This window comes from Tenebrio molitor, chromosome 6 (assembly GCF_963966145.1).
Source record: "Tenebrio molitor chromosome 6, icTenMoli1.1, whole genome shotgun sequence".
NCBI lineage: Eukaryota > Metazoa > Arthropoda > Insecta > Coleoptera > Tenebrionidae > Tenebrio > Tenebrio molitor.
Window position 1 is genome coordinate 15439898 of NC_091051.1, and position 14123 is coordinate 15454020.

General features: G+C 39.3%; 2 protein-coding genes across 4 annotated transcripts in view; one reads left to right on the forward strand and one right to left on the reverse strand.

The window, feature by feature from the left end:
* The first annotated feature begins 44 nt into the window (after positions 1-44).
* On the forward strand, positions 45-2737 carry LOC138134055 (uncharacterized). 2 transcript variants are annotated; one of them, XM_069052123.1, is made up of 3 exons: positions 45-322; positions 1003-1181; positions 1235-2737. In XM_069052123.1, exons 2-3 carry the CDS (start codon positions 1065-1067, stop codon positions 1445-1447), a joined length of 330 nt encoding a protein of 109 aa, XP_068908224.1. In that variant the 5' UTR covers positions 45-322; positions 1003-1064; the 3' UTR covers positions 1448-2737. The 2 variants fall into 2 exon arrangements, with proteins under 2 accessions (XP_068908224.1, XP_068908223.1); XM_069052122.1 differs by having other exon boundaries at positions 1063-1181.
* The window catches only part of rk (rickets), a 162118-nt gene continuing 150541 nt past the window's right edge, over positions 2547-14123 (reverse strand). For both annotated transcript variants that reach the window (XM_069052110.1, XM_069052111.1), the window contains 10 exons: positions 8077-8148; positions 7745-7813; positions 7380-7523; positions 6785-6925; positions 6666-6731; positions 6446-6589; positions 6324-6395; positions 5982-6274; positions 5561-5932; positions 2547-4610 (listed from right to left, as the gene is read on the reverse strand). In XM_069052110.1, the coding sequence (XP_068908211.1) occupies positions 3034-4610; positions 5561-5932; positions 5982-6274; positions 6324-6395; positions 6446-6589; positions 6666-6731; positions 6785-6925; positions 7380-7523; positions 7745-7813; positions 8077-8148 (2950 nt within the window). In that variant the 3' untranslated portion in view covers positions 2547-3033. The remainder of the gene's footprint in view (positions 4611-5560; positions 5933-5981; positions 6275-6323; positions 6396-6445; positions 6590-6665; positions 6732-6784; positions 6926-7379; positions 7524-7744; positions 7814-8076; positions 8149-14123) is intronic.

Genomic DNA, 14123 nt, shown 5'->3' on the forward strand with positions numbered 1-14123 from the left:
GTGGAGTAGAGTTGCGTTATCGGCGATCATGTGAAGTTGGTGAAAGTATGGGAATTTTTGTGATGGTGAGTGAGTTTCGTCCGCAATCGTATTTCGCGCACTGCTGAAATTCACGTGGGTCGAAAGTAACGCGAGCGCCTCCAGACTGCATGTGAACGTTCCGTGTTTAAAATTAGCTGAAATTCTTATAAACCTTTATATCGCGGCACCGAAACACTGAAAATTAAACAGCTGTGCGTGTTAAACTGCATTTTAATAACTCTCGTCCTGAAGTGCTGTGACATTCTCTGAGTGATGCCTTCATTATCTTCTCCGACACAATGTAAGTTAAATTTAGCCGTTTGCTGGTCTAGCTGCACCGTTTAATCGAGGGAATATTAATTATGGACGATTTTTGCGATCCCGCACCACGAGAAGTAGGACAAAACAGAGAAAACATCGAGTCATGTTGACCAATTTAAAAATAAATGGATTAAGAACGTGTAAACATTTGTGTTTTAGTTTTGGGTGAACAACTTATTGCGTTCAATATGTCGTGGAGAATGGTGAAAATTTTTCATAAATCGTCGACCGGTTCGGCCAGACGAGTAAACAAATTTTCCGACGATTCACTTGGAAAAGTTCGCCTGCCAATAATAAGCGTTTTATAACCGCTACTTTTTTCGATAATTTGTTTACCAATACACTAAAACACGTCGTGTATCGACACGATGTTTGTACGGGGTAAGCAATTTATTTTTAACGATTTTAATTGAAAGTAAACAAAGACGCCAAAAATGTGTTTGTGCGTTGAGGAGCTTTTAATAAATCATTTTGAAATTGTTTCCGAGACACTTCGAGTCAACAAGAACGATCTCGTTTCTCCGAGTTTCCCGTATTCGTCATTTTCCGCGAAAGCCGCGTCCGCAGCCAAAAAATATTTTCATTAAATTTGATGGTGGCGCGATTAATAATTAGGGCAGCGACGCTGCGTTTTAAAAATACACCTGTCTGTCTTTACAGACCGTTGAAAATTGGTCTAAAACACTCGCGCCCGCTCCCAATTAATTGTGCCGGTTGTAGCGATGGACACAGTGTACCCTGAACCCATGTCGAGACTCCACCGAAGAGTGGTGCCCAAGAAAAGAAGAGGGGGCTCATCGAGATACCGCACGCAGCCGGTGACCTTCTCAGAGATACAGGTGAGAGGGAACCCTTTCGGGAAAACGTTTTATAGTCGAAGGACTCGTTTCAGGAAGTCGACGAGGATAACATCGAAGACACGGTTCCCGAGTCGACTTCCAAGTCCGAGTTGAACCTCTTGAATAAGAAATTCGAAGAGTTCAAAAGGAGCAGAGACTTAATGCTCAGCAAAAGTGATACAGATAATGTCGATATTAATAAAAACTCAGTACCTCTGTCAGTATCTAGGTCCACGGGACGGCTGCCATCGAGACCCTCTTTCTGATGTCAATTCACGAAGGACAGAACGCGGACGTCGAGAAGCTTGCAGTGGCGACTGACACCTCGCCGGCAAATATACGAAATTTTTTGGGCTAATTAGTACTCCTCACGCGGTTCTCTGTTGATTCATATTTCACACCAGTTCCTACGGAGAAACGCAGCGATCTTTTGTACATAGTATCCCGTCGTTGTGTCCCTCCGACTGTTATGATTCCAATGCAATGGTAGACCCGTTTGTTACTGGGCTAAGTAGACGCTTATTGAGACACATTAAATAACATGACAACTACCGGGCGTAACGTTTCGTCTCATCTTCATAAACATATTTTATTATCCGCATAAAGTACGCAATAAAATTTTTTCAAAGGTTGTGTAATGCTGTCAACGATCTGCAACTGTTGGGGTGTCAACGGCAAATTACCCAAGGCGATTCCGATGAATAATAAACGAACGCATTTTGGCATAGCGGATCCGGTTACATATATTCATAGATGGCCGCTCCAAATGGGGTTCTTTGTTACTTTTACATTTCGCGTTTGGCGCCAGATTACAAAAAGATCCGGACACGAGAAACAAAATAGTTGTAGAATGTTTTTTTTTCTGTTTTGCACCTTTAACACAGTCATTATAACACTCAAAAGGAGTTCTTTTCGATACCGGTTTCAGGAACATTTACTTAAATTTTTAATGTTGGCGGTGACTGACAGTGAGTAGTGGCTACATTATTTGACACTTTGCAAATATAATTTTCTTAGCATTATGTTTTGAACTTTTTTTTTAAATTTAAAATAGGGGCAAAATGAAAAAAATATTGTATTATATTCGTTTTATAAGCCATTTTGTCGCACGTGTTCTTGGGAGCACGCTAAATAACGCGTGCGACAAAATTGTGTCTTATAAAACTTGTACAATAAATTACTATTTTTGTTTCCAAATTCGTCGAGGTTACATTTTGGAATTTGCTTTGATGGTGTTGGGGAATTTGTCTTGGTGTTTGCTGCGGATTATGGGACAGCGTTAGACGACTTGTTGGCTTCTGTTGCTTAAGAATTTTGTGTTCTGTACAGTTCTCGATGTCCTAGATGGAAAATGCAGTTAGTAGATCTAGTTAAGTGTATATTTTATTAAGTCTTTGTATGAAATTAGGAGGTAGATTTGTATACAACAATGTAGTAATAATATAATAACAGTATGGAATAGTTTAATTTCATACTTCCTATAATGTAACATGGAACGTCTTTGTGTAAATAACATTTTATATTTATATAATATACTTTTGCGTTATAAATTATCACTTATTGTTATTAATTTCCGACTTATCCTAAACATATTATCACGCATTCTGTCTTATTTTACGTATAAATAATAAATATACAAAACATTTATAGCTAAAATAGGTAGTATTTTGGTAGCGACACGCCCTGAGTCTTGAAAAATTCCTTATCGAAAATACTGCCTTGGTTAAGTCGCGCTTAACGAAAACTCTACTTAAGTCTAAGTCGGATGCGCATCAATCCGGCGCCTCTATTGTCCGCATCAAAACTCAGAGCGCCCTCTTTTGGTAAACCTAGGTACTAAATGCAGTTATTATTATCTGGATGGCCCGGCTTCATTGGGCTGACTAGAAGGTGTGTGGATGGTCTCCGGCGGATGGAGAGTGACGATGGACTGCCTCCTGGCCGGCGTGACCGGTTGGGAGTGCAGGATGGCGTACAGCGGTCCCTCCCTCTCTTTGGAGGGACTGACGAGCATCGAGGGTTGCTCGTCCTCCATCTGCATGCTGGTCTCGGCGGCTGAAGGTATGGTGGTGAGAAACCTGACAGTCAGCCTACCAGGAGAGCCCGGCAGGTCGGCCTCGTCCTGTATGGCACTCTGTCTGGTCAACCTGGGCTTGGCTCTTATCCTGTTGGGCTCGCTGGAGGCGCTCGACCGCGATATCCGCCAAGTGCTGGTGCTGGCGGTGGTCGCCGAGCCCGACGAGTCATTCCTCGAGCTGGACAAGTTGGAGTCCTGCGAGGTTTTCCTGGTGACCAGCCAAGAAGAGGCGCGGCGCTTGGGGTCGAGCAGCCTCAGCGGAATCCCGCAGTGGTGGTTGTGGCGCCAGGAGTCCGACCGAGACGAACTGAAGTTCTCGCTGGACGAGACCGAAGAAGCTCTCTTGTGCTGCTTCTGCTGAATTTCCGCTATCTGATAGGTGTATTGGTCGGATCTGGGCCTGTGTCTAGGTTGTCTCCTCACGCACAGCAACCACCTAGCTTTGCTCAGGAGCCACTCCCGGGTGCCGGTCTTGCGGTCGGGTCTAGGTTGCGGGGCGCTCCTCTCGCCCAGAAGCTTGACGTTGCAAGTGCACGTGGGCACGTGGTGGTTCTGGTTCTCGCGCGAAGACCTGTCGGCTAAACTGTTAGTGTTGGCAGGAGTCTGTCGGTTGCTAAAGTTCGAACTGTGCCTGCAACGTCCGATTCCGCGGGTCACTCGACTCTCTTCGATCGCTTTGCAGATCATGACGCAGTCTTTTTTGAACTGTTTGGTGAGGATGGCGTAGAGGAACGGATTACAACACGAGTTGAGAGGTAAAACGAACACAGTAAACACTTTGGCTTGTTCGAGCGTGATCAGTTGCAAACCGAAAGCCGCCGTCAGCGAGAAGAACGCGATCGGGGACCAGCACAAGAAATCCGTGAACACCAACAGCGCCATCCTCTTGGCGATCCGGGAGTCGTTCGAGTTCCAGGCTTGCGAGCCCCGGATCGCGCAGTACATCTTCAGGTAGCAGCCCATCAGGATCAAGAACGCCACGCCGTTGATGAACATCAGGAACACCACGTACGTCAGACTGGCGGCATCTTTGGTTTCGAAGGGGAGACAGACGGCGAATTTGCGATAGTCGGACACGCTGAACAGCGGTAGGAGGCCCATCACTATGGCGAAGCTCCAACCGCAGATCATTATGTAGCCGGCGTGCTTCAAAGAGAGCCGCTTGTTCAGGTGCATGGCGTGAGTGATGGCGTAATTCCTTTCCAGCGTGATTACCGCCAGAGTGTAGACTGACAGCTCGGAGCTGAGCACGCCCAAGAAGCCGGATAATTGACAACCGGCGGACATCTGCCAAGGAATTGCGTACATCCGGAACTCGCCTAAAGTCGACGCGTCGACCACGGCCAGGAAACCTGCAAGATTTAAGACTTGGTCAGGCAACGAAAATGGTCTTGAAAGGAAGAACGTAAAACAAAACTAGGCAAAATCAGACTTCCTGTCGGCCCTGATGTCTTAGATTCGATTTGCTTGAATCGATTCACAAATAGAACAAATTACCTGAATATGGAATTGGAAAGCGCTGCTATAATCTGTTGTTTTATCAAAGAACCACTAACACCGCAATTTACACCCAAAATAGAGCTGGAAACATTGTATACTTTTGACCTAAGATGAAAAATCTCATCATGTAAAAATTGAGGTTATGTCAGTTATGTAGAGTTATTTAGTAGTCTTCATTTGAGAGTTTAATAAATGTATCATTTTACGAGGCATTTTTTAATTGCGAAATTAGAGTCTAATGCGAGTTTGCGTCTTGAAGAGAGGAATGCAACAGTGTAAAATTCAGTGGAATAGGAATAGTAAGGGAGCAAAAGGTTGAAGGTTTTTTTTCGTTTTTCTCGGAAACTAAGAGAGTGACGGTCTTATTTTTATGCATCCGAAGAAGGTTCTTGAAGAGAGGATTCCAACAATGCAAAACTCGATGGAATAAGATACCTAATTGGGGCGCAATGGTCAATCGAATCAGCAAATTTGAACAAATATTCTTGTTTTTTAAATTAAGTTTTCTTAATTTTTCTCAAAACCTAAGAGAGTTACGGTATATCTTTTAAACATCAAAATAAGCATTTTGAGGAGAGGAATCCAACAGTGTAAAATTCAATGGAATAGACAAAGTACCTCATCGTTTTAAGTTTTCCTCATGTTGAAGTAAAAATTATGAAGTCCATCTTCATGTTGGTGTTATTGTTTATTAAAAAATTATAACGCAAAAGGCTGATTGAAAGATTGAATTTTTATTTTGGTATTGCACAGTTGGGTCATCTCTAAATAAAAATGTACGAAAAAGAAATCTTTTTTTTACCTAAATAGATCCCCATGAAGAAGTCAGCCGCGGCGAGATTGCACACTAAAAACCGCGGAACATCCATTTTCCCCCTGGAGAAGATCAAGACGAAGACGACTGTCCCGTTGCCCAGCATGGCACACAGAAATACTATCCAGACGCCACACCTCAAGGTCCACCAGTCAAATAAATCTTGACATGGTAGAAATGGACCTGGTAACGGCAAACATTGTATTTTCCCCGAAGATGCGTCGTTTCCGGCCACTCTGAGAGCCTCTTCTTCGGCGTATTCCTCCATGTAAGAGGGAAAGTTGCCGGGATATGTGAAATCAGATCGGATAGTTTCCCAAATCGTTTCGAATTTCTTCCCAAATTTGTGACTCATATTCTCTGCAAATAACAATTGAGATCGTGTGAAATCGTCAAGGAAGAGACTCACGCTGTGACGGCCAGTAGTCGCTCAAGTTGCTGGAATTCCACATGTTCATGTCTATTTCGTCGTCGATATCTGGAAACACAATGAAATCTTTGGCTTTGGGCGGGGGGTTGGATGGAATTAAGGGTAAAAAAGCGCAACAGTGGTAGGCGTACGCCAGGACCAACGTCTGAATCCGGGGGAATTCTTCCGGCGGGGGGAATTCGCGCAAATTCGGATTGTTGAAAGTTTTCAGATGTAAGAGACGCTCGAGGCCTGCCGACGGTAGATGAGGGAACACGTTTTGGCCGAGATTTCTGTAAATTAACGATTTCGTAAAGCGTCAGATTGCGGGACGATACTCACAAATCCTCAATTTTCGAAATCGGGAGAAAAGCGTCCGGGTGGATGAAAGAAATCTGATTATCTTCCAGATTCCTGCAAGGACACGTTTGTAACAGAAAACCTGAACAAATGATCGTACTTACAGGACTTGAAGTCGGGAGAGATTATAGAAAGCGTCCTGCGGGATGTATTGGATTTCGTTGTGAGCCAAGAGTAGGTCGTGCATTTGGTACATTCCGCGGAACGGTCTGTCCTCCAACGAGCGGATGTGGTTGTTGGCCAAATCCCTGAAAAATCGGTTCGTTTCAAGAGAAGCAACGACATCTGACAAGATTTGATTTGGGAATCGATGGAGTTACTTACAACACTCTCATTTCTCTGCAGTTGTTGAGGTCCGGTACGGTTTTGAGTTTGTTGGATTTGAGGTCCCTGCGCAAGAAATTATTAATGAGCGAGTTATGAATGGGCGTTCGTATACTGACAAGCTTTTAAGTCTGGGACAAGTCGTACATAAAGAGGAAGGCACGGAGGAAATCCCTGCCCTATCCAACCTCAGTATCTCTAAGGCCGTTGTGCCGTTCAAGTTGGGGAACGTCGACAACTCCCTGGCTTCAGACAGAATCCTGCCAACAAAGAAGGATATAAATCAAATCACTGCCAAACACAAAGCGCCACGAAAAAGCTCATCAGATGTAAGAGAAGAGAGGGATGAGCCATTAGAGCGCACAATGAAAAAACAATTTACATGATTCGGAAAGAAAAGCAGCGCTTTTTCTGTTTTTATTTAATGATAATGGCCGAAACATCAATAAAAGATTAGATGCGATGCGAGATGTGGATGGCGAGTGCCGGTTAGAGAAAATAATAAAAGCGTCGCCCCTCAATTACCACTTGCGATATGATATGATTTTACGACGGTATAATGGCAGGAGACTTTACAACTTCCTCAAAGTGGCGAGCTTCATAAAATCCTCGAAGACACTTTTTGAAATTGAATTTTCCGTCGTAAAAGCAGACAAGCCTTCAGGATTAATTCCAAGCGAAATGTATGCACACGATGTAACATATAATACTTGCAGCTTTCGGAGTCGCGGCAAGAAGGAGAACGCGTGGGCGTCCACTCCCGTCAAAGGATTCCCCTTGAGTTCGAGCAGCGCCAGGGCGGGGGTTTTCTGGAGCAATCCTCCGCGGATGTACGTGATGCGATTGCCGGATATCGACCTGCAACAATTATTAAGTGCAACGATCCGCTCCTGCTAATTACGCGAATTGAGATTTAGCAGGATTGCCCTTTCGGATTGCTTCACCTGATCACCAGCTCTTGTCTCACGAATCGATTCCAATTCCGTGAAGAGTCGATCGGGGTAATAAGAAAGCCGCAATATTCAGTTGCTTCGGCAGCCTTTCAAATGAGGAGTGAAATTAGAAAAAAAAAAACTTACAGTTCCTGCAGCTTGTCGAGTTTCGTGAGCGCCGTGGGTATCTGCGTCAGGAAATTGTCGTCGAGCTCTCTGCAAGCAAATTCCCAAATTAACAACTAGTTCAATTAGGATAATGAAGAAACAGACATTTTCCACGAGTCGGGCGATGGAAAATCAGTTAATGGTAGATTTGAAGGGGGATTATTTATGGGTGGTGCCCGAAAGGGTAGAAATTGAGTGGGCTCTTTCTTCGAGTGGCTTTTATTAAGAGGGATGATGAAGCGTTCTCGTGACGGTGAGAAGCTTTATAACGAGATCACGGCGATATTGATTTGTGTTCGGGTGATACTTACAGAACTTTTAAAGATGTCAGGTTGGCGAAAGCTTCTTCGGCTATCTCAGTTATCTGGTTACGTTTCATCAATCTGAAAAATAATCCTGATTAGTGACATCCCCGCATGGATAGATTGATGTTGCGTTAGAGACACACTTTCAGGATTTCAGCTCTCCTGCAAATTTTGACTGTAAGTTTAATCGTAAATCACGATGGTTTCAGGAGATAGCTGTGCTGTGACTTGCTGTTTTAATGGAAATATAGGGTAAGACTTCCATTTGGGATAACCAGTCGAGCTGCCAAAAGTAAAACATGCATGAAAAAGGATTTCGAACCAACGATCATCATGAATAATATTTGCATTTGTTACAGCGCCACAAATATCCGTTCCTAATTAAAATCCGGGTCGAAGTGCGTCAATCAAAATGCAAAGCGACCGGGAGACTGCCGGTGTGGCAATAAAAATGTGCGCGGGACAGTTTCTTTATCCTTTAATTCGATAAAAAAATCTTTACAGGCACGCGCCACAATATTTCAGGTCTAGCCCCTCTGTAAAGTAAATATCAGGGCAATTTACTAAATCTGAAAAAATCTCTTTCAATTTTTAACCCGCGGCCGTGGTGAAGATACCAACTCGAGTTGCTGGATCACGCGTGTCTGTCTGGCGAGCACGCAACTTCCATTTATTATTAGCTCTGTCAACAGAGGCGTAACAAACTGCCAGTTAAATAATCTAATGTCCGCGGATAACGACCCGCCACTGGGAACGGTTCGATTCAATCTCGGAAGACACTTTGATCTACAAATTATTGGTGTCGACTATTGGAAATCGCTCGCTTAAAAATCCGCTTTGAAGTATAACTTTAATTAACGGTTATGCTATATTTAAAGGTCGGTCAATGCCTCTTCGTGTCAATTATAAATAATAAATTTATGCGAACGCTTCAGTGTCCGCATCGAGGTACATTAAATCGTGTTATCTGCTAATTTATATTTAGCCAATATGTCGGCCGTACCAGCGTCTTAATAGAAACATTTCTCAATTTTATCTGTATTACGTACGAATCGGAGTATAACAGATTTATAGGCAATAGGAGACACTTCTGGTGGCGTAATTCAGCGCTGAATTAAACTCGAGATTGGTTAAAATAAAAAATCATCCCCGGAGGGTGTCGTGTTCGGCTTGAATCATTCAAGTTAACTTCAATTACTTGTCTGTTTCAATTTTAGATGATCGGACCGTGTTGAATAACGTGACGGTTCAAATTGCGAATTGAACAATCGGCAAAATCGTCGAATGTGCGTACTTTAAGTGTTTTGCTTTGATCCTGAAAACTGGCAGTGTACTCGTATGTGGCGAAATAATTGAATATTAGAAAAGAGAAATCGTTATCGTGTGGGCGCGACAGTTCAATTTTTGTTTCATTGTCCACACTCAACAAATTTTAGCAACAATATTTTGGCAGATCTCCAGACAGTTTCAAAAGAACCACTTATAACACCAGAAGTCACTAAAACTGTTTTAATAAATGTCTAAAGTGAGCGAACATTGCCACTACGTATAACGTTGAATTGAATGGATTTTTTTGGAATTTATGAAAATGGAAAAGAAGAGTAAAATAAATACATAGTCTTAAATTAATACCATTATTTAAATAATTTAAAATAAATTAATTAAATTAATATTGCATGTAGGCAACCCAATATACACCTGTAAATGTTGGTTGCAAATTTGCTACCTTAAATCCACTGTAGTTAACTCAAGTTGCAAAAAACCACATATTATTTGCAACAGCATTTTTTTTAATGTTTGAACCAAATAAAGGCACAAAGGGATCAGAAAATAATCATAGTTAGGATTGTGTTGCAAAGGCAAAGTGGTTTTTTGCAACTTGAGTCAACTTTAGATACTGATAGAATATTAACAGAATATGCATTAATTTAAACTCGGTACAGGTTGCAAAGACACACTTGTCATTTGCAAAAGCACTTTTATGGCATTAGTCATTTGAAATTACTTTAAAACTGTACTTATTTGGAAAATATTCAACCCAAACTATGATTTTCTGGTCCCTTTGTGCCTTTATTTGGTTCAGAAATATGAAAAAAATGCTGTTGCAAATCACAAGTGTGTCTTTGCAACCTGTACCGAGTTTACATTAATTAAGTGTGTAAAAACCAAAATGTTCACAAACAAGCAACATTTATTTATTAGAATAATGATATACAGGGCTAGTCACATAAGGCTTATTTCTGAATTCATTTTGTATGCAACCGAAAATACTAATAACGTTGACCACTTGATACTTGATGATAGATATGTAATTTGGCTAAAAATGTCAAAATGACAGTTGATGAATTTAATTATTGATTTCATTAATCAGAACATGATAACGCGTTCGGTAATCGTTCCGTAACAGTGTGTCTTCAAGCTGACGGAGGACACTTTGAACATTTACTGGGTTAGTTTATTTAAATATTGCCTTGTTATCCTGTTCCGATTAATGAAATCAATAATTAAATTCATCAACTGTCATTTAGACATTTTTAGTCAAATTAAAGTTGAGTCAAGTTGCAAAAAACCACTTCGCCTTTGCAACAGCACTTTTATGGCATTAGGCATTTGGAATTACCTTAAAACTGTACTTATATGGAAAATATTCAATCCAAACTATGATTTTCTGGTCCCTTTGTGCCTTTATTTGGTTTAAAAATATTGAAAAAATGCTGTTGCAAATGACAAGTGGTTTTTTGCAACTTGAGTCAACTATTTTACAAAAAACGGGAAACGAAAATTTTCCTAATGTAAATTTGGTTTTGTCCATTTGTTAATTAATTGTCTACTTGACAATACTTATCAAATAATTTTTTTAAATGTCATTGAATTTTGACGTTAATTCTAACTTATCTCTCGTAAGAAGGTTTCACACTATGGAAAAATTGTAAAAATGTGTCAATTTTATTCTGACAGGTCCCGTTTTTTTGCAACCAACTGTACTTGTAAAGCTGACTCAAGTTGCCAAAAACCAATTTGGATTTGCAACAGCAATTTTATAGCATTAGTCGTTTGAAATTACTTTAAAACTGTACTTATATGGAAAATATTCAACCCAAACTATGACTTTCTGGTCCCTTTCTGCCCTTATCTGGTTCAAAAATATGAAAAAGATGCTGTTGCAAATGACAAGTGGTTTTTTGCAACTTGAGTCAACATTACTTACGTTGATTCAAGACGGTAATCATGATGATAAAGTAAGGATTACATTTTTTTTTAATTGCCCGTCATTGTCTGTCAATTCAAAAAAAAATAATTGTAATCCGTACTTTATTGTCATCATGATTACCGTCTTGATTATGAACGTTATTTTTCGGGTGGTAAATTTCAAAACTCAAAATTATTTTTTCATTTCTACTACACAGAACGTTTGCCTCAGGTTATCTAGGTACGATTGCTCTAATTTTGTTCATTCATGTCGGATTTTTGGAATATCTGAGCTTCAAACAGTTTAAATTGATTGTCAAAATGACAAGAATCGAAAGTGGGGTTACGATTCCTAAAGGTTTATTTACACTTTACTTGAATGTCAAGAAAGTGACGGCCAAAATTTTTTGGCCGCCATAGTACTATTGCGGGCAAAAAAAGTGGGACATCAATTTTTTGTCAATTCTGAAAAATTCGATGTAGTTCAAGCTTTATTGTAATTTTTTTGACAGTATTCCAGTTGACAGTTTAAAATTTTATTTTATACTCCTATTTTCCTTTTCCAAATGCCTTCTTCTTTTGATAAAGGTAGATTTTGATTGGAACTTTGCATTAAATAAATATTCACTACGTGCTTACTTACAATCATTCCCTACAACCTACAATACTTAATGACAACGTCAATCAATTCAAAGTAGGGTTAGAATCAGATAAGGGTTATTTCACATAAAAAGTCAAGACAATGACGTTGATGTCCCACTTTTTTTGCCCGCAATAGTACGTAGTTAAAAATTAAAATTTAAAAGAAATAAAGTTCAGATTTTGATACGATGAAGTTCTGTATAACCTACTGTAATACGTATTTATGTGCGTAAGTAATTCACCAGTGTTTGTTTTTGATATACAACCAAAAGACTTCGATAAAAGACAGCCACTTAACCATTTTTGGTATTTGGTCTCAAGATGTAATTTTTTTTTCTGATCTGATGCACTCAAATGTGATTCTACTTGATCACCTAGCGAATAAACGGTGTTCAATATTTAAAATGTAATATTATTGACAGCAGCCATATAACTGGACTTCCGTGAGAATTGTGTGCGTTTTCATAATGAAAACTTTTACTGCTAAAGTTGTTTATAAAAAATTCTGGAGGTGGTGCATTTCAACTTTTTACTTTGATTTATTTGATTAAGTGACGAAAGTGAGAAGACAAAATTCATCTACAATATGAAATCTTTCAGGAAGTCCATCTTGACTCTGACTTTGGCTTTTTGTAGAATGTGCTGCTACCTTCGTTGTGGTGGATATTTTTAAGCCAGTGAACATTTTTTTCTACTATTTGTCTAACAATAAGTCGCAAAACCATATCAGTGATTTCTGAGTTCATAAAGTTTGTCCAGCGAGAGATTGGTTGATATAAACACCACTAAATTCTACGTAGAGGAAGTAGCGCACGTAAAATTTGGAATATATCCTTCAAGCAGTAACATTTTTGCCCTGAAATTATGCTCTAATTAATGTATTCTAGTGCATTTTGTAGTGTTGGGTTAATTTAATACAATTTAAAATCTCCCAATCTCTCGCTGGACAAAGTATCTGTGGTGCACCTGGGCACCTGTTGCATCTTTACAAGATTATTTGCTAAATTTAAAACCTCCAAATCCGATTTTTTTTTGCATTTTGATACGAAGGTGGATTTAAACTTTATTAACTATACTCAGCGGCACAACTAACCGTCCACTTGCTTTAAATGACTTAGCTTTTTTTGTTTTTTGGTTTTTCTGTTTTAAAGAAATAAAATCAAACATAATGTCTAAATATAGGTTTTTCAATCTATTGTAATACAATAGATAGAGATACGAGTATATCAAATAAAAACTCAGCTAAACTTTGATTTACATATTTGAAAATAGTTAATAAAATTTTGGTGGGTGGTTAATTTTGCCGCTGAGTATATTAACCATATTTATAACAGTTTTTGATTTTTCAGCCACCGTCTTCTGTGTTTGGAATAATGAACCAATCCTGCACACAAAGTCTAAAAGGTTTCGCAAAATCTTAGGAGATCGACATACCGCAAAGAAAATGTTTCTGTCTATCGGACTTTAGACTTATTGGCTTTTAAAAAATTCCCATTTTTATTGGAATGACGTAATCCTTTTATGAAGCCAATCGGAATAGTTTAACATTAAGTTGGTTCAATAAAATGTAAAATCCGTTATGACCGGATAATTTACATTTTCAGATTAACCATTATTTGTGAGTAAATTTATATCTGACAACGTTAGATTGGTCAATTTTTATTTTGTGAGAAAATAAAACTACATATTTTGATATGCAGGGTATTTCATGTGTGATAATGAGCCCGATGAAATTGAAAATGCAATCCACAATACATTTGCAAAGTGCATAACCTCGGTACAGGTTGCAAAGACACACTAGTCATTTGCAACAGCGCTTTTATGGCATTAGTCATTAGAAATTACTTTAAAACTGTACTTATATGGAAAATATTCAACCCAAACTATGATTTTCTGGTCCCTTTGTGCCTTTATTTGGTTCAGATACAGGGTGACTGATGAAAAACCTTTGACGCTATATCTTCCTTATTCTTCATCCGATTTGAATAAATGGCACATCAAATGAAATAGTTCGAAAAGCACTTCATTATTATTCTATTCGATATTTTTTTCGACATCTATTTTTTGACAGACGATAGCCAACTTTTTTTTTCCAAATTACACTCTATATATTTTTTTATTCGTTCTTATAAAGAATCTTCTTCTGAATATTCGTGCATTAAAAGAAAAATCAAAAAATGTATTTTAATTGAAAAAAATTAAAAATCAAAAATCAAGTAATC

Coding starts and splice junctions, on each gene's coding strand:
- LOC138134055 (XM_069052122.1), top strand. CDS start 295: ATGCCTTCATTATCTTCTCCGACACAAT. Junction 323..1,062: donor ATTATCTTCTCCGACACAAT/GTAAGTTAAATT, acceptor TGCCGGTTGTAG/CGATGGACACAGTGTACCCT. Junction 1,182..1,234: donor TGACCTTCTCAGAGATACAG/GTGAGAGGGAAC, acceptor GACTCGTTTCAG/GAAGTCGACGAGGATAACAT.